Here is a 23,449-nt window from a genome sequence, read left to right as displayed (position 1 = left end):
TTATAAATTTGATAAAACAAGACTTTTCGGAGATATGAAGGATGCAATACTACTCTATAGGTACTCAAGATTGACATGAGATTGACTGAAACTGAGTGTTTCAGTCCCCCACCCCCCCCCCCCACCCCCTTTAAATTTTAAACCGAAACTAAAATCTGCTTGGCCGCACAGAGCGCGCATTTACTGACGAGCTGTCATTCACAGTGTGCGCGCACTGGCACGGTTTCAGTTCATATGGAAGCATAACTTTCATAGGAATTCATTGAAAGCACTCGCTTTGCATCCGCTGCCATTATTAATGCCTGAGCGGCAGTGCGCATGTTCCTTTCGGTTAGATATAATTAGTGATTTAAAAGCCCAGATACCGTTATTACCGATGTTGACACATCACACTTTGATTAACCGGTGGGAAAATGTCCCCACCGTCACATCTCTACTGTACATTCGCGAGATGGATGCGCATTGCTTAGTTTATCACATATAAGAACAAAAACATAGGCTAATAGTCAATGCAGTCAAATGCAACCTTTGTCTAAAACCGAAATAACTATCGATGTCTCAACAATAAGAAAAGAACAAATGCGCATATTGTCAGAACTTAGAGTTTACACACAGTTATTTTGTGTCTATGAACAGAAGCTATTCCCAGATATTGCCAGATAATCTCTTTACCTCTACAATACTTATAACAGAATTGGATCGCTTGTGATTCTGTCTGTCATGATTTCGTGCATTGTCTTGAGACAATTCTCTATTGTTAGTCTAGCCCACAGTCATTATTCTTCATCATATTTCCTTCTACTGGATGTAAAATGCTCTCTGGTAGCCTACATTTTAGCATGTTAAGAGCTACTTCTGTAGTTATTTTGGTGAAAGTAACTCAAAGGTAATACAGGAGTAATGTAACGCATTACAATTCTGAGACAGTAATATTGTAACGTAAAGAATTACTTTTAAATATCAGTAATAAGTAATCTATAATATATTACAGTTTGGAAGTAACTTCTGAAAGAATCCAAAATAATCAAAGATATTTGATATTTTTCTTTGAACAAAGACATTTGTTTCACTGTGTTTCGCCCCCTCTCTCTTATCAGTGGGGCCGTTTGGGATTCCTAAAGACAGAGATGTTGAGGGCCTGTAGACCAAATGGTGCCACACCTGTAGTACAGTGGGGGAAGTCTGGTCTGATTGGTCAGTTTGAAGGTCTTAGGGTTTCAGTCACATGGTCACGGGATGGATAAAAGAAGATTGCAACTTTTGCTCGGGGTCTCTCTTTTTCTCTGGGGGTCTTCTTTCTCTGGGGGTCTCCCTTTTTCTCTGGGGGTCTCTTTCCTCTGACGCTGTCTTGTTCTCTGGCTGGCTCTTCTAGGGCCTTCTTTGGCTCTTCTCTTTGCTCTCTCTTTTTCTCTTTCTTTTTCTCTCTCTTTCTATCTCTCTCTACCTCTCCCTATCTCTCAGGTAACATTCTACACATGCTGGGTACGATTAATGGTATAAGTTTTATCATCTCATTCATCTATTTTGTAACTATTTTAAGTGTAACCATAACCAGATTTTGTCATTAAATTATCTCAATTATAAATGATTTGCTAACTAGTTTTGGTTTGGTATTGACTTTGAAGTGCTCCCTATTGCAATACAATATAGTCACATTAAAGCAGCGCTCTCCCACATATTTTGCTGTTGTAACTGCGCTTATTTCCGTCGTTGGTATAAGTTGCAGTGGGTGGTTATAGACGTGAAATGTACAGTTTTCTACCATCACACTGATAACGTTTCTTTAGTCGTTCGGCAACCCTGCAGTCAGAACCACTGTAGGCCATCCACCCTTACAGATGGTGCCGAAACCCGGGATCCCTTGCAGTGAATTTTCTGAAATTCATCAGAATGAGGACATTTTTCCACAATTGATCTTGTGTTTGGATTAAAGCTGGCCTTCTGACTAAGGATTGGGTAAGTCTGTTTTCATTGTTTATGAATTGCATGAAACAGAACTTTATCCAAGAGGAAGGTTTTAAACAGCTTCAATAGTCCCATTACTGTACAATCCGAGAATATTCAGAATATCACCTCGGGATGGAAGGGAACATTTTTGATAAAAGTGAGATATTGTTTGCTTTATGGAGTGAAAAAGTTGAGCCTATCTTGTCCAAACTTAAGAAAGAGGATATTGGAATCAACAGTTCAGATGATGAAATGCTTAGATGGTGGGACATAATTGGCAAACACCAAAAGAAATCAAAACATGGTGAAATAATTGAGGCTTTAAACTTCATAAGTTGTAAAAGGCTACATAATGTTGTGACACCATTTCTATTATCAAGTCTAGAGGCTTAATGTAAAGAAGTGCATTCTAAAAATGCTGAAGCAGAAAAGTCTGAGGCAAAGATTCAAGATCTTCAAGCACAGCTAGATAAATTACTAGCTGATCAGCAGGGACGTGCACAGGGGGGTTGCTCAGGTTGCAGCTGCCCATATGCCCTTCTCGACTCACATTGCCCTTCCGAGGTGGAAAAAAATAAAATAAAAAAATCGTACAATGGATGCAGAATTTCACGTAGGCCTAGATACAAAAATAAATAAATAAATAAATAAAATAAAAAAATCGCAAAGCCTCATTCACTTCCATATTCGGGTACCCGTCCGAAAGTGAAAGTCAAGCAATTGCTTGGGGCCCCGAGCTGGCCTGGGGCCTCAAGACAACGACAGGTTAAGAATAAAATGCAACGACAAACTGCTTGAGCGCCCCTTTGATAGTCAATGCAGTAAAGTGCAATGACACTGTTATCGGAATCCCCCTCACGGGGGCCCTCTCAGTCGTCGCTGACAGCAGCCACCCAACCACGCGATCTCTGCTGCCTGCAAAATACAAAACCTCCTCATGAAGTGGAATTATGCTTTAGGAATCCAGAAAAGAAAAAAGAGAAAAAACAAGATAGTGGTAAGTGATAAATTACACTATATAAAATAACTCTATTTGTACAAAAATGGTGTAATTTTGCAGCAGGTAGGCTAGCAAAAATATGTTTATGTTAGCTAACGTTACCTGTCTGATGGCAAATGCTGCTTGTAACGAACAGTTAGTGCAACTTTTTTTTCCAAACGGACGGAATATGGTTACATTGTAATATGTTTTTTAACGGGATAAGGAAGACGCAGATCTGTTCCAGAATAACTGTTTATCGTTTTTAATGACCTAAAATTGCTATAGCTTTGTAATAGGTTTTGATGAAAGTGGCATAGCATGCTATAGGCTACTAACTATTTTTATACTATGCATAAATAACCTGGAATAGTTAATATAGCATTAATTATTATTATAAACATTATTTAACCAGAAAGAGGCAGAGGAACATGATTTTTTTTTCATATCTTATCTTAATGTGCTAGTGTCGGGATATACTAAACAGTTTATGTAAATATGATATTATTTTTATAAGTTACCAATGGATCTTGAACAGTTACTTTATTCTGTGTGGAAATTTTTACACTGTTGCATTTTGAAGTACAGTATCAGGACAACCCACATGTTTTACTGTTACTGTTTATTAAATATTTAACAGGTATTAGTCATCTGTTGCAACTTTATAATAGCCTAACCATCCAGATAATGTTTATAGACAGTTTGCAAACCAACTAGTAACCCTTAACAAAGTGTTAGGAATATTTGGTCTGTCTATCTGTAATGTTTATAGATGTTTTAAAAATGGTTTCTTTTTTTTTTAATCATTACCCGTTTATCTATAGAAGGTTAGCCATGTCCATTTTGCTTGGGGCCCCCAAAATCCTTCTAACCGCCCTGGCTGAGCCTGCATGAGCGGCACTAGAAGGAGATTGTCGCCGCTGTCGGGTGAGACTTAACGTTGTCGGAAAGGTATAACAAACGGACGATCATAAACTGTTGATGGCAGTTAAATTAATATTGTCTTTTTTTATTAGACTATTGATATTGACTGGTTTGAGTTCTTTATTGGTATAGGCAAGGGAAATGGCCTCAAACGCACCATAATGCAGGAAATCACATCTACGAAATAAAAAAAAATCTTGGGGGAGAAACCCCCAGACCCCACTGCAAAAAAATAGCCCCACCTATTATATTTTTCCTGAACAGAACATAAATACCACTAGGGGGCATTGAAATAATAATGATAATGGCAATAACAATAATATGTAAGTGGACAGATGGTGGGGGGGGGGGGGTGCCCTTTTTTAGGTCAGAGCAACTGCCCCTCAAAAATCCTGTGCACGTCCCTGCTGATCAGTTAGCCCTGACTGAGAAGTGTAAAAATCACAAGGAGACCATTGCAGATCTCAAGGCTAAGCTAATAGCTAAAAAGTCCATCTCCAAAACGCTTAACAGCGATGGGACTAAAACGCATGTTCAATCTAATGAATCTGAAACGTTTAGTTCAGAAAATGCATGTGCAACTCAAGGAAGTGTGCCTATTTCAGTTCTTAAGGTGATGCAGCACCGCAATAGCGCAGAGTCATGTACCAGTACGCTTCGTGTTCAAGCATTAGAGAGTCATAAAAATCCTCCAACTCCAGGAGAACATAGCAGACAAACCTATGGCAAAGAGAACAGGTTTTGCAGTTCCTGTCAGAAAATTGGCCATTCAGAGGTAAAATGCTGGTCACTGGGCCGAGGTCGACCTCCACCTTACTTTCAGAAAAACAGGAAATTCCTTTCTAAGGGCAAAGATTATCGCTCATTTGCAGGTAAAACTCTCAGTGAGTTAACTGCATTGTTCATGCAAGGCCTTCAACTATTAACCTCACTGGCTAGTGGGCTAGCAGCCTAATAGCAATGAGTTTAATAGTTAAACCTCCAAATTGCAATGATCCTGTTTGTATTTTCAAATTTGTAATTGTATTAACGCATTGTGCGCATTGAACACATATAATAGTTGTTTGTGTTAATAAATACACATAGACTAGTTAAGTTTATTCTTTAAAACACATGATTGCTTTACTGTAAGTGTTGTATGAAACACTTAGGATAAAGGTTGTAGATCTATGCATTCTAGACCATGTATCTTGTAAAAATTGGAAGAACTTTAATACTTCAATTGTAAAGCAATTTCAAGTTTCATGTGTTTCTATGTTGAATTTGTTTGTCTCCTAAGTGGAAAACTCTGCTATTTTCCATATAGCTGAAGTAAAACCATGACAGGAGCATAGAATTGCCATTTTGGCTACAGTGTAATTTACAATTGCATTAACCATGAAAATGTTTTCATCACAGCAGGATTCAGTCACTCTGACTTTTGCACTTTATCATGCTCTCTAACACAAACATTGGTGGGGGGAGATGTTGAGCCAACCACACCTCACTCACATTCTCAGCTGGCTGCCTGTTCAACAGGACCAAATTTACATCACAATTGTAAACCCTCCTCACCATGTTTGGGGCATGATTCACACATAGCCACAGCTAAATGCATTCACATAGATTTGATCTTCACACACAAAGTCAAATCTATATCTGCCTCACACAAATTATTTACGTCTAGACTGTATTATAACTGTGAATTTCTTCCAGTTATTGTTTGTTTTGTTTTTCTTTGATTTACTAATTCAGTTAGTTATTTGTCTCACCAAGTTAAATATCAAAATTTACGTTAGTATTTCTCCTTCTTACCTAAGTGCAAACATTTATTTTATCATTGTATTGTAACAATGAATTTGATTTGAAACATTTCTGAAACATATTTGATTATGTGTATTTTGTCCATTTGACTTGCAACAATGTTTTTGATTTTGAACTTTTTTGATTATTTTAATTTTGTCCATTTGATTTGGAACAATGTTTTAGGACATCCATTCAATTGAATCTCTGTATTTGGTTACACTGAATACTTTGTTGATACTCTTCATTAAAAAGGGTTTAAAACCAGCAATGATTGTTGTTTTGTTATAATGCAAATTATTTTGAATGTTTCCAGAAACAATGTAAGAGCTTGTGAGATCTTCTTTTATTCTCAACCTTGACCACTTTATTAAGTATATCGATTTAATGGCTTATTGCCAGAGACCATTTGAATCTGACCATATCAAACTTCTGACCAATGACAAATGCCATGTATGCTTTTGCTCTTTGTGGTGCTATATGTTCTTTTAATCACAGGATCCCTGCTGGACAAGTTCACATCCTGTGTCCTCAGGAAGAGGGACAAGCGTTTGCTCTAACCTTCAGTGACTGTTCTCTCGAGGTGTGAGGTGTTCAATGGACGTTTTGCATATCAAAGAATGATGCAACACCATTTGATGGAGCCTTCCCATGCAGGACTGCAATGGGAACAAAGACTGAACTGGCAAACTGCTTTTGCAACATTTCTGGACGACAAGTCTGAAGATGACATCTACACACAACTGGAAGAATGTCTTTGTGTTCTGTGTCACCTCTGGACACTTTATGAGCGTGGCCAAAGGTGCCATGGGAGGACTGAAAGAATCCAAAATAATCAAAGATATTTTGATATTTTTCTTTGAACAAAGACATTTGTTTTACTGTGTTTAGCCCTCTCTCTTATCAGTGGGGCTGTTTGGGATTCCTAAAAACAAAGAGATGTTGAGGGCCTGTAGGCCAAATGGTGCCACACCTGTAGTACAGTGGGGGAAGTCTGGTCTGATTGGTCAGTTTGAAGGTCTTAGGGTTTCAGTCACATGGTCACAGGATGGATAAAAGAAGATTGCAACTTTTGCTCGGGGTGTTTCTTTTTCTCTGGGGGTCTTTTTCCTCTGACGCTGTCTTGTTCTCTGGCTGGCTCTTCAAGGGCCTTCTTTGGCTCTTCTCTTTGCTCTCTCTTTTTCTCTCTCTTTCTATCTTTCTCTCTCTCTACCTCTCCCTATCTCTCAGGTAACATTCTACACATGCTGGGTACGATTAATGGTATAAGTTTTATCATCTCATTCATCTATTTTGTAACTATTTTAAGTGTAACCATAACCGGATTTTGTCATTAAAGTCTTTCAATTATAAATGATTTGCTAACTAGTTTTGGTTTGGTATTGACTTTGAAGTGCTCCCTATTACAATACAATATAGTCACATTAAAGCAGCGCTCTCCCACATATTTTGCTATTGTAACTGCGCTTATTTCCGTCGTTGGTATAAGTTGCAGTGGGTGGTTATAGATGAGAAATGTACAGTTTTCTACCATCACGCTGATAACGTTTCTTTAGTCGTTCGGCAACCCTGCAGTCAGAACCACTGTAGGCCATCCACCCTTACACTTGCACAACACGTGTGTGTGTGTGTGTGTGTGTGTGTGTGTGTGTGTGTGTGTAGTGTATTTTACAGAGGACAGTTTCCTGAACCTGTGAGAGCACAAGACCGGCTGTGCACAAAGACTATTGCTATAAAACGGGGCAATTCCAACTGTGAATCTCTTCTGAATCAGAGCCTGTAAGTGTGTTTTATTATTTGTTAAAGTATTAGCATTGACTGTTCAAATGTGGAGTGTGTGATCGTCTGTCAGTTCCAGTGAAGGTGCAGCAGTTGGCCGACTCTCTGCAGCTGATCTCAGGTCAGCTAAACTCTGTTTGTTTGGAGATTTGGGTTCACTGACCCACAAACAGGCCCCGCCCACTCTGACCACACCTCTACCACCTCGTAAGCCCCTCCCCCTCACTGTCCAATGGACTCGCGGTCACACACACACACACACACACACACACACAGAGACAGACAGACAGACTCCGGGCCGGGCCTGAGCACAAGTGAAACACACACACACAAACACAACTACCCCAAGTACCCTAGCAACCACCGGAGTACCCTAGCAACCATATAACAAAACCCTGGCAACCACCCTAAATATGTTAGCAACCACCTGAGTACCTTAGCAACCACCCTGAGTACATTAGCAACCACAAAGCAACATCCTTGCAACCACCCCAAGTACCCTAGCAACCACCATAGTAGCCTAGCAACTGACTTGCAACACACTAGCAACCACCCTCAGTATGTTAGCAACCACAAAGCAACAACCTAAGAACCACCCCAGTACCCTAGCAACCATCCTAGCAACCACCTGAGTACCCTAGCAACCATATAGCAACACTCTGGCAACCACCCTGAGCACGTTAGCAACCACATAGAAACCATCCTACCAACCACCTGAGTACCCTAGCAACTGCATAGCAACACCCTAACAACCACCTGAGTACCATAGCAACCACATAGCCAGACCCTAACAACCACCCAGAGTACCCTCGCAACCAACCAGAATACCTTAGCAGCTGCATAAAAGCACATTAGCAACCACCCAAGTACCCTAGCAACTGCATAGCAACCACCATAGCACTCACCTGAGTACCCTAGAAACCGCATAGCAACATCCTAGCAACCACCCTGAGTATGTTAGCAACCTCAAAGCAACACCTTAGCAACCACCCCGAGTACCCTAGCAGCCACCCAGAATACCTTAGTAACCACTAGGGCTGTCCTCGAATAAGGATTTAGACATTTGAATCAGAATTGTCGAATCTCTCTATGGTCGACTGATAGTCGAATCATCTGTGTGTGTGAATGGGTTGGGAGGGGCACGACACTGTCAGCCGAAGGGTAAAACTATTTTTATTTTCCTTTACACACTGCACACAGCAACAACTTTCAATAAAGCGACCAAAACTAACTGCCAACTGACAGACGAGCTGACGATGGCTTTCTTATTTAGGTTTAGATAGCCTAAAAGGTAATGTGGTGGATAAACATTCGGAAACCGTTTTCTCATAACATGTTAAAGCCGCGACCGAAATACAGAACATCACACAAATATATAAAAGAACATTTTGATAAATAAACCTAAAAAATACCTGCCTAGAGAGGAAAAGAACTAAAGCGGGTGAAGACGTACACGAAGCTCAGCGCCGCGCCTCAGGATCTCACACCGCCACCTGACGCGCACATTATACACGCGAGCTCAATTTTGAATTGACTGACAGATGAGCTGCACGAAAGCGCTCTGTGGTGCGGCAGGATTTTAAACAACTTCCTGAGTGACCGCGGACAGGCGCTGAATGCTGCCGCCGGTGTGTGTACACTCATTGAACGTGTTCTAATTTTAAAGGCGCGGTGCGAAGCTCAGCACCCTTAAAGGGGTCACACACCGATGCTCAGTTCAACGCCGCGAGACGTCTTAAAAATATTGAGCACCCCCATATTGCCAAAATGGTTTGATCATCGTTTCATAACACCCGCGAAGATTTGACCGTGAGATCGGTGGTCGAATCAGGCTCCGCATATCGATGCATCGAATCTTCGACTATTCGGGGTCACCCCTAGTAACCACATAGCAATACCGTAGCAACCATCCCATGTACTCTAGCAAACTGCATAGCAACTCCATGAGTACCCTAGCAACCATGTAGCAAGACCTTAGCAACCAGCCTGAGTACCCTAGCAACCAAATAGTTGTTTTCTGATAGACTATATTGACTTCAAACACGTCAAACTATAAACTGAAAATCTTTCAAATTTAAGCTTTTAAAACTTTAATATCTGGTCATCCTTCATAACGCTGTCGCTATTTACATCACTTATCGTCTGCAAACTCTTGCGTTACCAAGGCAACAACTGACTCGTTTGTATCACGTTTCGTTATCGCAGCGCCACAGTAGAAATCGAAACCATATCCGTACGGCCGGATCGGATCGGCACTGAATGGAACGGTTAATAAACAGAGAGAACAGTTTGTCCCGATGGAAAAGCGGCTCCAGCGCTCTATTTTAGGCGAAGGGGTATAAAACAGGATTGGGATTGGGCCTTAGTGCTGCAGACGCCCTCTCACGAGCAGCAGCAGAAGTAGAGCGAGGACAACAGAAGGAGATGTGGAGATACATGTGAACATGGTGTTACTGCGTTTCCTGTGTCAGATGCAAAGCCAAAGCAAAGAGCAGAGCAAAGCAAAAAACACACCGGATCGCAAGATGACATCGATAACATGAATAATGGAAGGCCGACGGGATCCTCTCCAAAATATCGGGATCTAAGAGCTGTGGATGAAATTCTCCTGAAACAAAACAGACTCGTCATTCCACAAAGCTGGAGACGAGACACACGACACAGAATCCATGAAGCTCATCTCGGTGTGGAGAAATGTAAGAGGAGAGCGAGAGACACAGTCTTCTGGCCTGGAGTTAACAGAGACATTGAACATCTGCTGAGACGGTGTGGCACATGTCAGAGATTCAGACGCAGGCGGATCAAAGAGCCAATGATAATTCTGGACTGACCAACATCAGCCTGGGAGAAAGTGGGAATGGATCTCTTCATCTGAAAGGCCATCATTATTTAGTGCTGATCGACTATTACTCAAACTGCCCTGAATTAGCCTTACTTCCTAACATGTCCACAAAGTGTGTGATAACACAAGACATGGAATAGCACAAACGCTCATCGGTGACAATGGCCCGTGTTTCAGCAGCAAAGAGTGGCCAGATCTTTCAGTGCAATATGACTTCAAGCATGTGAGCTGGAGTCCAGAATACGCTCCGTCAGACGGCAAGGCTGAGAAGGCCGTTCATATTCTCAAGCGACTCCTGAAGAAAGCTGCAGACAGCACATCTGATCCATACCGTGCTCTGCTCAATCCCAGAAGCTCTCCATTAGAGTGCGGTGCGGCTCCGGCTGAGACGCGGAGGAATCGGACACTTCGCACTACACCGCCATCTTGCTCAAAACAGAACGGACGTGTGGAAATGAAGCAGAGGTTCAAGCGACCGAAAGAAAAGCAGAAGTTCTGCCGTGACAGAGCTGCGAAACATGTGCGACCACTGATGATGCATGACGTATGAGAATCAGAAATGATGAGAACTGGAGCAAGAAAGCCGTCGTCACGCAAGAGGAGCTCCGAGATCTGATCAGGGGAAAACCGGCGATGGACAGATTCTCAGAAGAAACAGAGACTGAGAAAGAGTCACAAGTCTCGATTCAAAGCAATCCTGAGTCTGAGTCGACGGCATTATCTGCATCGTGTGCAAAGGATGAGTGTGATCTGCACACACACAGTCAAACATCAAACAGTCACACAGTTACACTGAGAAGATCTACAAGACACATCAGAAAAGCTGAGAGACTCAATGTGTGAGACATCGCTTAAAGTTAGAGCGGTGAGAAAGTGCCTGTGTTTGAGTTTAACACTTGAGTTAAGATGTTACACTGAATGCAAACTTAGACACATCACAGAATAACATTATGCTTACTGTTGAATATTTCCTTTAAAGAAAGGGGGATGTAATGATATCAGATGATGTTGTTCCCTGAGATCACCACTAGAGGTCACTGTGTGCTGATGTGATGCTGTTGGAACACAGAATGGCACAAACAGAAGAAACTGAGCAGATAGAAATAAAGACACACATGTTATTACTGCACTACAGATTGTTTCATTGCAAAATATTCGAGAAAACAATCATCTGTGATCTCCTCCTCCAGTGAATAGAGACTCATAATAGCACAGAAACACAATAAAACAGAGCTAAACGAGACTAAAAGAGTGTGATGTGAGAGAACAGAAGAGATGGCTTTAAAACATCAGGATTTATTCATTATTTAATGTGTCGCCATCATTTCTGTCCTTTCCTCTCCGTGAGTTTTGACCATTTCAGTAATTCAATTAAAAGTGCAATAAAGTGATCAGAGCAGGAGAAATAAATGAAAACTGTTCAAGAGTTGACAGTGTTTTTACAGTATGGTTTTCATTTCTCTGATTCTTTCAGGTTTATGTCACATCGCATTGATCCACATTTGGAAAAATCATCTGATAAATGACTAAATGTGATTATAAACATGATCGGAGGATGACAAACATTTCATATCACACAGATGTGATCAAACAGTCTTTCCCTCAAGCAAAAATAATAATTTGCCACTTTATTCACAAAATATTAATCTCCAACGCGCGTTCATGCAACAACGACTCCTCTCGTGCATGCGCCTTAGTGCTCTCGTGAACGCGCGTTTCTCTCTCGTCACAAATGGAAAGTGAAAGTGAACTAGAGTTTTCCGGTCGCCATCTTAAGCAGACAAAAACCGTTAATCAAAGTGTTTACCGTTAAAGTTTAAGCAAGGATTTAAACATTAACAGTTTAATAGTTCGTTTATAAGAGTTTAATCAGGAATGTCCGTGTATCTTTCTGATGTTAAAGCTGGAGGATTGGAGAAGCTGTATCTTGTAAAAGTTTGATCGAGGTGAGTGTTCATGTGTGTGACTTCCTCATATTAATATGAATCTCTGGAGGATATTTTGAGTGATTGTTTGTTTGATATGAAATCTTTAGTGAAGGTGTTCTTTTACTTCAATGTTTCTTTTGTGTTTGGTGATGTCTGTGATTCTTCAGAGGTTTAACAGCTGATGTGTTGTATTGGCCATTTCACGCGTTTGTTGGGTTTTGTCCTGTTGGCGTTGGTCGGGTCAAATCAGTGTCGCAGTAAGGGGATTGAGTTTATCTTAATGTGGAATAACAAACCTTATTACAATCATACTGCAAATACAATGGTTTCTCTTAAGTGCTAATTACATTTATATTGTGTATATACTTCCAAAAAGTTTATTCTGATTCACTACATTTATTGAATATAATTTGAGACAAAGGGATTGTTAATGTTTGTCAGTTTAAACAAAAATGTGGATTGCACTTTGTAATCTACCTGTTAATGTGAGGAGGCATTTTGGAAAGAGACACAAAGAGCAGCCACTACACAGACTGTGAGCGATGCTGAGGAGCGAGTGAGAAAACACAGAGTGGTTTTTAGCGGAAAAAAAAAATACTTTTATCGGAATCCTCTAGGGGTGAGGGAAAGAAGGGGGGCAAGAGGGGCAGTGGCTCGTGCACGGCCCTGGTTCGATGGTTCGACCGAACATGTTCTCTCTCTCTCTGTGTGTGTGTGTGTGTGTGTGTGTGTGTGTGTGTGTGTGTGTGTGTGTGTGTGTGTGTGTGTGTGTGTGAATAGGACCTATGTCTGATCTTAAGTTCACACTCCAGATGTGTTCAGATAAATTATGAAGGATGTTTAATTTAATTTAGTGTCTGATGTTTGTTCATTCAGAGTCAGTGGAGGAGATCAAACTCATCAGATTCTCCTGCAGCTTCATCATGGGTAATTCACAAGGATCCACAGGTGGAGATTTCTCTCCAGGATGCAGGTACTTTCAACACACACTGATAAATATTGTTACATCATAAAAAATAACACACACACACGTCTGGTTCACTATCTTTGTGTAGACTCTCCAACAAACTGTACATTCTATCCCCCTACACTCCCCTTAAACCTACCCATCACACACACATGCACACACACACACACACACGCACACACACACACACACACACACACACACTGCCCCTAAACCTACCCATCACACACACATGCACACGCACACACACACACACACACACACACACACACACACACTGCCCCTAAACCTACCCATCACACACACATGCGCACGCACACACACACACACTGCCCCTAAACCTACCCATCACACACACATGCGCACGCACACACACACACACTGCCCCTAAACCTACCCATCACACACACATGCGCACGCACACACACACACACTGCCCCTAAACCTACCCATCATAGGAAATATTCTGCATCTTTACTTTCTCATAAATATAAAACTCCTCCTGTATGATTTATAGGCCTTTTGAAAAATAATACAGTATAATACAAACAAGGACACACAGACACACACATTTTTTTGGTTCCTGTCATAAAGAATGATCCCAGTAATCTAAAGGATTAATCTGAATCTGTTCTCTGTTCCAGTTCAGTCCAGCAGAAGAGCTCAAACCCAGAGTCCAGCTGTGTGTCTATGAAGAGTGACCGGTCTATGGGTCACCCAATAAACTTTAAGAGTGGAGACAAACGGCCTGATCTCAGGTATATCATCTCTATAAAAGTTAGGCTTATATTATGAATTATTTGACTTAGAAGCTAAATGTATCAGTCAGTCAGTCCGTCTAATATTAGCAATGATATCAAGTAAATGTAAGCTGAGATTTTTCTACCTTTAATAGAATACATGTAAAAGTGAGCTGATTTTTCTAACCACTGGTACAGATTTGTTGAAAGCTTCACAGTGTCTGTCAGAACAGGGATGTTTCACAGCAAGAGCACCGTTACTAGAGTACAGTAATGTGGTTTATCTGTAAAGCTCAGCCAAACATTGCTCTCTTAAGTCTGTGAGCCTTTGTCCTTCCTTTGTGCCGTTGAATTGTCATGTGATCGTGCTGATCTTTCCTAAAACGGAAGTTTCCAGTAAAAGTGCACAACATGTATAAGTCTGTATGCTTTTTATTTTACTTAGTTATAAAACCAGTTCAGTCCAGCAGAAGAGATCAAGACCAGAGTCCAGCTGTGTGTCTATGAAGAGTGACCGGTCTATGGAGCCGCCAATAGTGTTTAAGAGTGGAGACACACGGCCTGATCTCAGGTATATCATCTCTATAATAGTTATTATAACAATGTTCAAAGTATGGTGAAGGAAGGAGACCGGGTCGGCTTGCTGGGACTTATTTATAATTCTCTCTCAATTCACAAATAAGGTGCACTGTACACGCTTTCAAACTCAAGTTCAGTCTCAGTCTCTGTATAACGATAACAGGTGTGCTCTCCAGAGCTTCCTCTCCCACATCCACACGAGTCCACAGCTTCTCTCTCTCCAGCTTCCCGTTTCCATCAGGCTTTATCCAGTCTCCCCACGCCAATTACTGCAACGAGACACAAGTGAATGTAATCCTGCACTTGACCCACGTACCGCTCGTCCCCTGTCTCTTCTCTCCCGTTGCCGACCTCGCTGAACCACGTCTCCCTTGCCACAGTTATGCTTATAGTACTTGATATTGTTGAAGTTGTTATTAACATACAGCAGTGTAATGAGTTTAGATCCTGTAAGTTTCAGTCTATTAATGATGATCATTGTGCTCTTGTGTAAAGTTATATGTATTGTATAGGCAGGCAAGGTCAAGGCAGTTTTATTTGTATAGCACATTTTATAAACAATGGCAATTCAAAGTGCTTTACATAAAAAATGTATAATGATAACATATGCCTAAGAAATAAGAATATCGTGTAAGAATTAAAATAAAGCAAGGAAAATTAAAATAGTTGTAGAGATAGATAGATAGATAGATAGATAGATAGATAGATAGATAGATAGATAGATAGATAGATAGATAGATAGATAGATAGATAGATAGATAGATAGATAGATAGATAGATAGATAGATAGATAGATAGATTGATAGATAGATAATCAACATATGCCTAAGAAATAAGAATATCGTGTAAGAATTAAAATAAAGCAAGGGAAATTAAAATAGTTGTAGATAGATAGATAGATAGATAGATAGATAGATAGATAGATAGATAGATAGATAGATAGATAGATAGATAGATAGATAGATAATCAACAGATGCATAATACATAGAAATATACAGTTGCAAAGAGAATGAACAAGAATATAATGATGATAAATATATGAAATAACAATAACCAAAGATAAGAACAAAGGTAAATAAAACAGTTATACAAAGAATAAAACGATGATGCATAGATAATACATTCACACACTGTAAAAGCTGTTGGTCTGTTACTCAGTTAATGACACAATTACATCAATATCAGTGTGTCTGATTCTTTACCCTCTTCATTCTGATTTAAGGGCAGATCTTCAATCCAGACCAGTTAAAAACAAAACTGTGTTCACGCCTGAGATTCAACCTCAAGACTTTAATGAAAGCATGTGTCCTGGTTTCAGGTAAAATGTGGGACTTTTGTTTAATTTTAGGAGCTGCAATGACATCACACATCACTCAAACACATGATTAATGATTGAAACATTTCAGAAACCGTATGATGTTCTGTGTCCCATAATACAGCAAACAAATCATCCATTTTGGGATCTATGGCTATTTACTTCTCCAACTTGTGTAATAATGTGGTATTTTAATCTTACAGCCATGACTCTAAACCTGCTGAAGTCCTCGACACACTGAGATCAAATCTGAGGAAGAAGTTTGAGTGTTTGTGTGAGGGAATATCAAAGCAGGGAAACCCAACACTCCTGAATGAGATCTACACAGAGCTCTACATCACAGAGAGTGAAAGTGGAGAGATCAATAATGAGCATGAGGTGAGACAGATTGAGACACAGTCCAGGAGAGCAGAAACAGAGGACACAGCGATCAAATGCAGTGACATCTTTAGACCTTTACCTGGACAAGACAAACCCATCAGAACTGTGCTGACAAAGGGAGTCGCTGGCATTGGAAAAACAGTCTCTGTGCAGAAGTTCATCCTGGACTGGGCTGAAGGGAAACAGAATCAGGACGTCCAGCTCATATTTCCACTTCCTTTCAGAGAGCTCAACTTGATGAAGGACAAAACACTCAGTCTTTCAGATCTTCTTCATGTCTTTTCTCCTGAAACCAAAGAAATGGAAATATCCAGTGATCAGTATGAAGTGTTGTTCATCTTTGATGGTCTGGATGAGTGTCGTCTGTCTCTGGATTTTCAGAGCGATGTGAGGTTGTGTGATGTGACTGAATCAGCCTCAGTGGACGAGCTGCTGACGAACCTCATTGCGGGGAATCTGCTTCCCTCGGCTCTCATCTGGATCACCTCCAGACCCGCAGCAGCTGATCTCGTCCCCTCTGAGTGTGTCCATCGAGTGACAGAGGTACGAGGCTTCAGTGACCCACAGAAGGAGGAATACTTCAGGAAGAGAATCAGTGATCAGAGTCTGGCCGACAGGATCATCTCACACCTGAAGTCATCAAGGAGCCTCTTTATTATGTGTCACATCCCAGTTTTCTGCTGGATCTCAGCCACTGTTCTGGAGAAGATGATGAGTGAAGCAGAGACTGGAGAGATTCCCAAGACTCTCACTCAAATGTACACACACTTCCTGATCCTTCAGACCAACATCAAACATGAGAAGGACTATGAGAAGAAAGTGAAAGATGAAGACATGATTGTCAAACTGGGGAAACTGGCATATCAGCAGCTTGTGAAAGGAAACCTGATCTTCTATGAGGAAGACCTGAGAGAGTGTGGCATTGATGTGACAGAAGCATCAGTGTACTCAGGATTGTGCACTCAGATCTTCAGAGAGGAGTTGGGCTTGTATCAGGGGAAAGTCTTCTGCTTTGTTCATCTGAGCCTTCAGGAACATCTAGCGGCTCTATATGTGCATCTCTCCTTTATAAACAAGAACATCAATGTGTTTGACCAGATTACCAAACCAACTAATGGAGACACAGCTTCACTATCTGATCTCCATCAGAGAGCTGTGGATGAGGCTTTAGACAGTAAAAATGGCCATCTGGACCTTTTCCTTCGTTTCCTTCTGGGTCTGTCTGTGGAGTCTAATCAGAGTCTCTTACAAGAACTGAAGACACAGACAGGAAACAGCTCTCACAACAATAAGAAAACAGTCGACTATATTAAAGAAAAGATCAGTGAGAATCCCTCTCCAGATAAATACATCAATCTGTTTCACTGTCTGAATGAACTGGGTGATCTTTCACTGGTGAACGAAGCTCGACCTCATATGAGCTCATATGGAGGATTACGTGCTGTGAAACTCTCCTCATCTCAGTGGTCAGCTTTAGTTTTTGTGTTGTTGTCCTCAGAGGAGACGATGCAGAAGTTTGACCTGAGTGGATTAATTGGAGCCGGAAATGATGAGTAAGTAACACTGAGTTCAATCATTACAGTCTAAAACATTATGACCAAAGAGAAACACAGAGATCAGAGGTGTTTAAATCACGGGGCACAGATTGATTTCTGGGATATTGTTCATAATTTGCGGGTGTTTCTCAAACGGAGGCTGATGCAGATGCATAAATTCATAAAAAAGGGGCCTAGTGAGGCCCATGGTTATGACAGTATTAGCCTACTTGATCAATTTACACTAAACAGCTATCTCTAATGTAAAAAAAAAAATATTCAAATGAACTGCTATAATGTTCTGCACCTGAAATGAGCATGGCGTGTGGTCCGTCCAGTACTAATATTCAGTGTAATGTTTTGCTCAACGTTATGATAGAGAGACCAGATTAGTAGAGAACAAGTAACCAATAATGGCTAACATACCTGTATATTTCACTTTCTTTTTTTTATATTTCCTCTTTTTTCTTTTGACGATACTGAGCCCCTGATGGCTTTGACCTTTTCATGATGATGAAACTAAAGCACGCTGTAACGAGTAGAAATATAGTGTGGCCCCTTTAAGAGTTGCACGCGCTCCCTGCAAACGAAGTCTGCCTTTTGTGTGTGTGCGCACTGAGTTTTGAGCTCCCATGTGTGGGGATTATTTTCTCTTTTCTCTTGCTCACAGTCAGTTATTTTGTTTTATTAAGTAATGCTGTGGACGAAAAGGGAGTTTGTGATGAGAGTTCAGCGGGAATAAAGTGCGATCTGTTTGATGTTAATCGCCTCCGTGTTTGCATCCACTCCAGTTACATTAAGTGAGCTATCCGCATTTTTCACTCGGACACAAGCGTTACGGATGACGACGTTCCCTGCCGCCCTCTACAGGATCTCATTTCATTACAGCAGCGCCACTATAAACGCAGGTACACCTTTTCAAATATCAATAACCTTTTATTTCTAAAGACTATTTAACACTGAAAGCGGAAATCATTTTAAATATCCACAATAAGTGAACAAAACAACCAAAAACATTAAAAGCAATGGACTCTCAGTCTGTTAACAAAAAATACACTTGAATAAATACCAGAAACAATTAATAAAATGGATGAAAACTGCAACAGATGATTGTGTTTTAGGAGCATATTAAGGGCGGCACGGTTCACCAAACCCACGGTTCGGTTCGGATCACGGTTTTAGGCTCACGGTTTTCAGTTCTGTACGGTTCTTGTTGTTGTTTTTTCTTTTAATCGTTAACACTCCAGAAATTTACTTCATCATATGATATTATCCACAATTTAGGATACAGTATTAAAAAATGGTTATATCATGTAATCATGCACAAACTGAACTTGACTTGACCATCTCTGAGGAAAGCTAGGTGAGATTTTAGGTGAGACCGCAAGAGAGAAGACATTGATGACATGCTTTTCATTTATTTGGTCAAAAAGGAGAATGTTTATTGCTATCTCTACAGGAACGTATGTGCCTTTAGCACACACAGATTGAACTGAAGAATTAACTTGCATTTATCAAACTGCCAACTTCAGTGTAGCTTTAAGCCTTGTTTAAACTCCACACGAGACCCCATTTCGCTTGCCGGTGTGCACGGCAAATTTTGTAACTGCGTGCGGCTCCGCAACCGAAGAAGTTCGAGTTCCAGCGAATCTGGCCGAGCATGACGTCTCATCACGCCGGAACCCAGTCTGCGTGTTTAGTATACACACATCCGGCAAAAACACTGAAGTAAAGCAGCACCACCATTACTGCGTGCCTTGCTGCTGAGTTTTGGCCACTGCCTGACATCATATACCCAATGTTCCCTTTCACCAGACATTTCATTTCATGAGCAGGATCCGCTTTCATTGAAATGTCACTAGAGGGCGCCGGCAAGAGTCACACTGTCACACTTCACAGGCACACAGTAATGGCGGCAGGCAAGATGGCGGCGCCCATAGAGTTCACGGCGGATGTGTGTATAAACACCTGTCATTACTCGATCCGTACCGGCAACACGATTTGTTCTGCGCACGCGCGAAAACGTACTTTTGACGTCACTTCCTGTCATCACCAAAGTTTTTTGCGACAACGGTGTCACTTTTAAAAAATATATATTATTATATATTTTTTATTGAACAAATACAAAAGCAAACAGCCACAGTTCAAAAAGGATTCAACAACAACAACACAAATATAAACAATAGACCGAGGCAGCAAAATGAATTAAACAAACAAATACATAATTAAATAATAACAAAGAACACTATATATATAAAAGGAAACTATAAAAAAAAGCACACAAAAAAACAACAACAACAAAATTGAGCAAGGGGTGACGTGCAGTTTATAGTAGCCTAAATTCAAGAGAGTGAGACAGTGAAAAATATGCCAATGCCTTTTTTTCCCTTTTTTACATTATAAAAAGGCATATATACTTCTTGCACCGCATAGAGGACTTTAAAGCTTTGGCATTGCTGGAAGAAAAGACAGTATCTAAACTGATTTTACATAATAACTGAAATTACATATTGATTAGTTAACACTCATTCCTTAGTAGTTAATATTAGTGACTCGAGTGTTAATGAAGAATTATTCATTAGTACTGCGGTAACTCTTTATTAGTTATGCATTAAGTAAGAAACAGTATTCTAAAGTGTTACCGAGGATGGTAAAGCTTTGGCATTGCTGGAAGAAAAGACAGTATCTAAATTACATTTCAGATCTTTACAAAAAAAAATAAAGAAAGGTTTAACAGACAAAAAAATGCACTTGTGTATAAAAAAAACATAGCTAGAAAAATAAATAGATTTATAAGAAAAAAAAACTTGTGTTCAAGACTATTGTCAGAGTTATACAAAAAAATACAAATGGGACATCCTTAAACTCCAAATAAAAATTGTCTAAGAGAGAAAAACATACAAACAAACGAAATTTCTCCCCCCCCCCCCCCCCCAAAAAAAAAAAAAAAAAAAGTCACTACATGAAAACAATCCCAAAAAGGTGAGGGACAGACTCATCTTCCACTCCACAAAATGAGCAAAGGGGATCCATCCCAGGAAACATTTTTTTGATATAAATAAATTGTCCCGTGTGTTTCTTAAATGCAGACACATGTATTCTTTATATTGTAGACAAGTATGTTGAAGTAGAAAAAATGAACTTTCATTTAAAAAATGAAATATTGAATGCAAACAAAAACATCTGAATTTCCCAAATGGGGTCAAGCAAGTCTAACTATTTAATCAATGTAATTAGTGCCACATAATAATAACCTTGGAATATACTAAGGAGAGTAAAGAGCTGGATGATGTCTTAAATTTTATTTGTATGATGAGTAAATATTATTTTGACAAGGCAAGATAGGCCTACCTACCTTAATTTCAAACCTACAAAGTATTTGCTTATGATTAATGTTATGTTTAAATCCAGGTAAGCATGAGGACAAGAAATTTCCCAATTCTCAAAGTTTTATTCAGTCCACAAGCAGGACAAACAAACCAACAGTACCAGATGGTTACGTTGACAGCAGGTGCAACAACTCTTCCATTCTGACGATACCTTTATATAGGTAACAACATGTGAACTATAGCGCCATCTCCTGACAAATACACAAACACAACAATTAACATTTATTATCAACTCTTCAAAAATCACATATTCATTGTTCTTTATTGTTTATTTTGTAGTGATTTATAGTTATGCAATAAATAAAAAACTATCGCGGTACGGATCGAGTGGTAGTAATTCAAATAACTGCCGTAAATTGCTTTGCCATGTCAAACAGGAAGTAGAAACATTTTCGCGCATGCGCAGAACAAATCGTGTTTCCGGTACGGATCGAGTAGTGACAACACCTTCCCAAACGGATGAGGCGCAGGCACAGTCAGCGAGAGAGACGAGGAAAACAAACAAGAATGCAAATGGAAATTATCACGGCCGGAAAAATGATCGAGCTCATTTATTTTTATTGTGCGATTTATTGACTATTGCGACAGGCCTAATGTTATCAGCTCATTTCACACCGTAGAGTTTGTGGCCTGACCATTATTCACCTCTGATATTAATTATTATTTTTATTATCATCATTAATAATTCACTTATTTTTTATCTTTATGTTCAAACAGTGACAGAGTAAACACAGCAGATGAAGTTCTTCAGAAGCTGCTGCCTGTGGTTACAGCAACTAGATCAGCTGAGTAAGTAACACTGAGAACAATCATCTGTGTGTGTGTGTGTGTGTCTGTGTGTGTGTGTGTGTGTGTGTGTGTGTGTGTGTGTGTGTGTGTGTGTGTGTGTGTGTGTGTGTGTGTGTGTGTGTGTGTGTGTGTGTGTGTGTGTGTGTGTGTGTGTGTGTGTGTGTGTGTGTGTGTGTGTGTGTGTGTGTGTGTGTGGTTACAGCAACTAGATCAGCTCAGTAAGTAACACTGAGAACAATCATCTGTGTGTGTGTGTGTGTGTGTGTGTGTGTGTGTGTGTGTGTGTGTGTGTGTGTGTGTGTGTGTGTGTGTGTGTGTGTGTGTGTGTGTGTGTGTTACAGCAACTAGATCAGCTGTGTAAGTAACACTGAGAACAATCATCTCTGTGTGTGTGTGTGTGTGTGTGTGTGTGTGTGTGTGTGTGTGTGTGTGTGTGTGTGTGTGGTTACAGCAACTAGATCAGCTGAGTAAGTAACACTGAGAACAATCATCTGTGTGTGTGTGTGTGTGTGTGTGTGTGTGTGTGTGTGTGTGTGTGTGTGTGGTTACAGCAACTAGATCAGCTCAGTAAGTAACACTGAGAACAATCATCTGTGTGTGTGTGTGTGTGTGTGTGTGTGTGTGTGTGTGTGTGTGTGTGTGTGTGTGTGTGTGTGTGTGTGTGTGTGTGTGTGTGTGTGTGTGTGGTTACAGCAACTAGATCAGCTGTGTAAGTAACACTGAGAACAATCATCTCTGTGTGTGTGTGTGTGTGTGTGTGTGTGTGTGTGTGTGTGTGTGTGTGTGTGTGTGTGTGTGGTTACAGCAACTAGATCAGCTGAGTAAGTAACACTGAGAACAATCATCTGTGTGTGTGTGTGTGTGTGTGTGTGTGTGTGTGTGTGTGTGTGTGTGTGTGTGGTTACAGCAACTAGATCAGCTGCGTAAGTAACACTGAGAACAATCATCTCTCTCTGTGTGTGTGTGTGTGTGTGTGTGTGTGTGTGTGTGTGTGTGTGTGTGTGTGTGTGTGTGTGGTTACAGCAACTAGATCAGCTGAGTAAGTAACACTGAGAACAATCATCTGTGTGTGTGTGTGTGTGTGTGTGTGTGTGTGTGTGTGTGTGTGTGGTTACAGCAACTAGATCAGCTGCGTAAGTAACACTGAGAACAATCATCTCTCTGTGTGTGTGTGTGTGTGTGTGTGTGTGTGTGTGTGTGTGTGTGTGTGTGGTTACAGCAACTAGATCAGCTGAGTAAGTAACACTGAGAACAATCATCTGTGTGTGTGTGTGTGTGTGTGTGTGTGTGTGTGTGTAACTCTAGTGTGCTGTAATATAGTCTGTGTGTGTGTAGCTCTACTGTGCTCTAATATTGTGTGTGTGTGTGTGTGTGTGTAGCTCTACTGTGCTCTAATATAGTGTGTGTGTGTGTGTGTGTGTGTGTGTAGCTCTACTGTGCTGTAATATAGTGTGTGTGTGTGTGTGTGTGTGTGTAGCTCTACTGTGCTGTAATACAGTGTGTGTGTGTGTGTGTAGCTCTACTGTGCTGTAATATAGTGTGTGTGTAGCTCTACTGTGCTGTAATATAGTG

At 40.5% G+C, this 23,449-nt stretch overlaps 1 protein-coding gene across 1 annotated transcript in view; it reads left to right on the top strand.

Annotated features, from left to right (window-relative positions):
* LOC137084566 (protein NLRC3-like) overlaps window positions 1–17,721 on the top strand; it is a 20,235-nt gene extending 2,514 nt beyond the window's left edge. The window contains exons 2-7 of the mRNA XM_067450857.1: window positions 7,307–7,411; window positions 13,058–13,154; window positions 13,793–13,906; window positions 14,334–14,459; window positions 15,691–15,786; window positions 15,987–17,721. Coding sequence (XP_067306958.1) covers window positions 13,105–13,154; window positions 13,793–13,906; window positions 14,334–14,459; window positions 15,691–15,786; window positions 15,987–17,721 — 2,121 coding nt within the window. The 5' untranslated portion in view covers window positions 7,307–7,411; window positions 13,058–13,104. The remainder of the gene's footprint in view (window positions 1–7,306; window positions 7,412–13,057; window positions 13,155–13,792; window positions 13,907–14,333; window positions 14,460–15,690; window positions 15,787–15,986) is intronic.
* Window positions 17,722–23,449: the final 5,728 nt, after the last annotated feature.

Source organism: Pseudorasbora parva, chromosome 8 (assembly GCF_024679245.1).
Source record: "Pseudorasbora parva isolate DD20220531a chromosome 8, ASM2467924v1, whole genome shotgun sequence".
Classification (NCBI taxonomy): Eukaryota; Metazoa; Chordata; class Actinopteri; order Cypriniformes; family Gobionidae; genus Pseudorasbora; species Pseudorasbora parva.
This window is presented reverse-complemented; position numbering and strand designations above follow the sequence as displayed.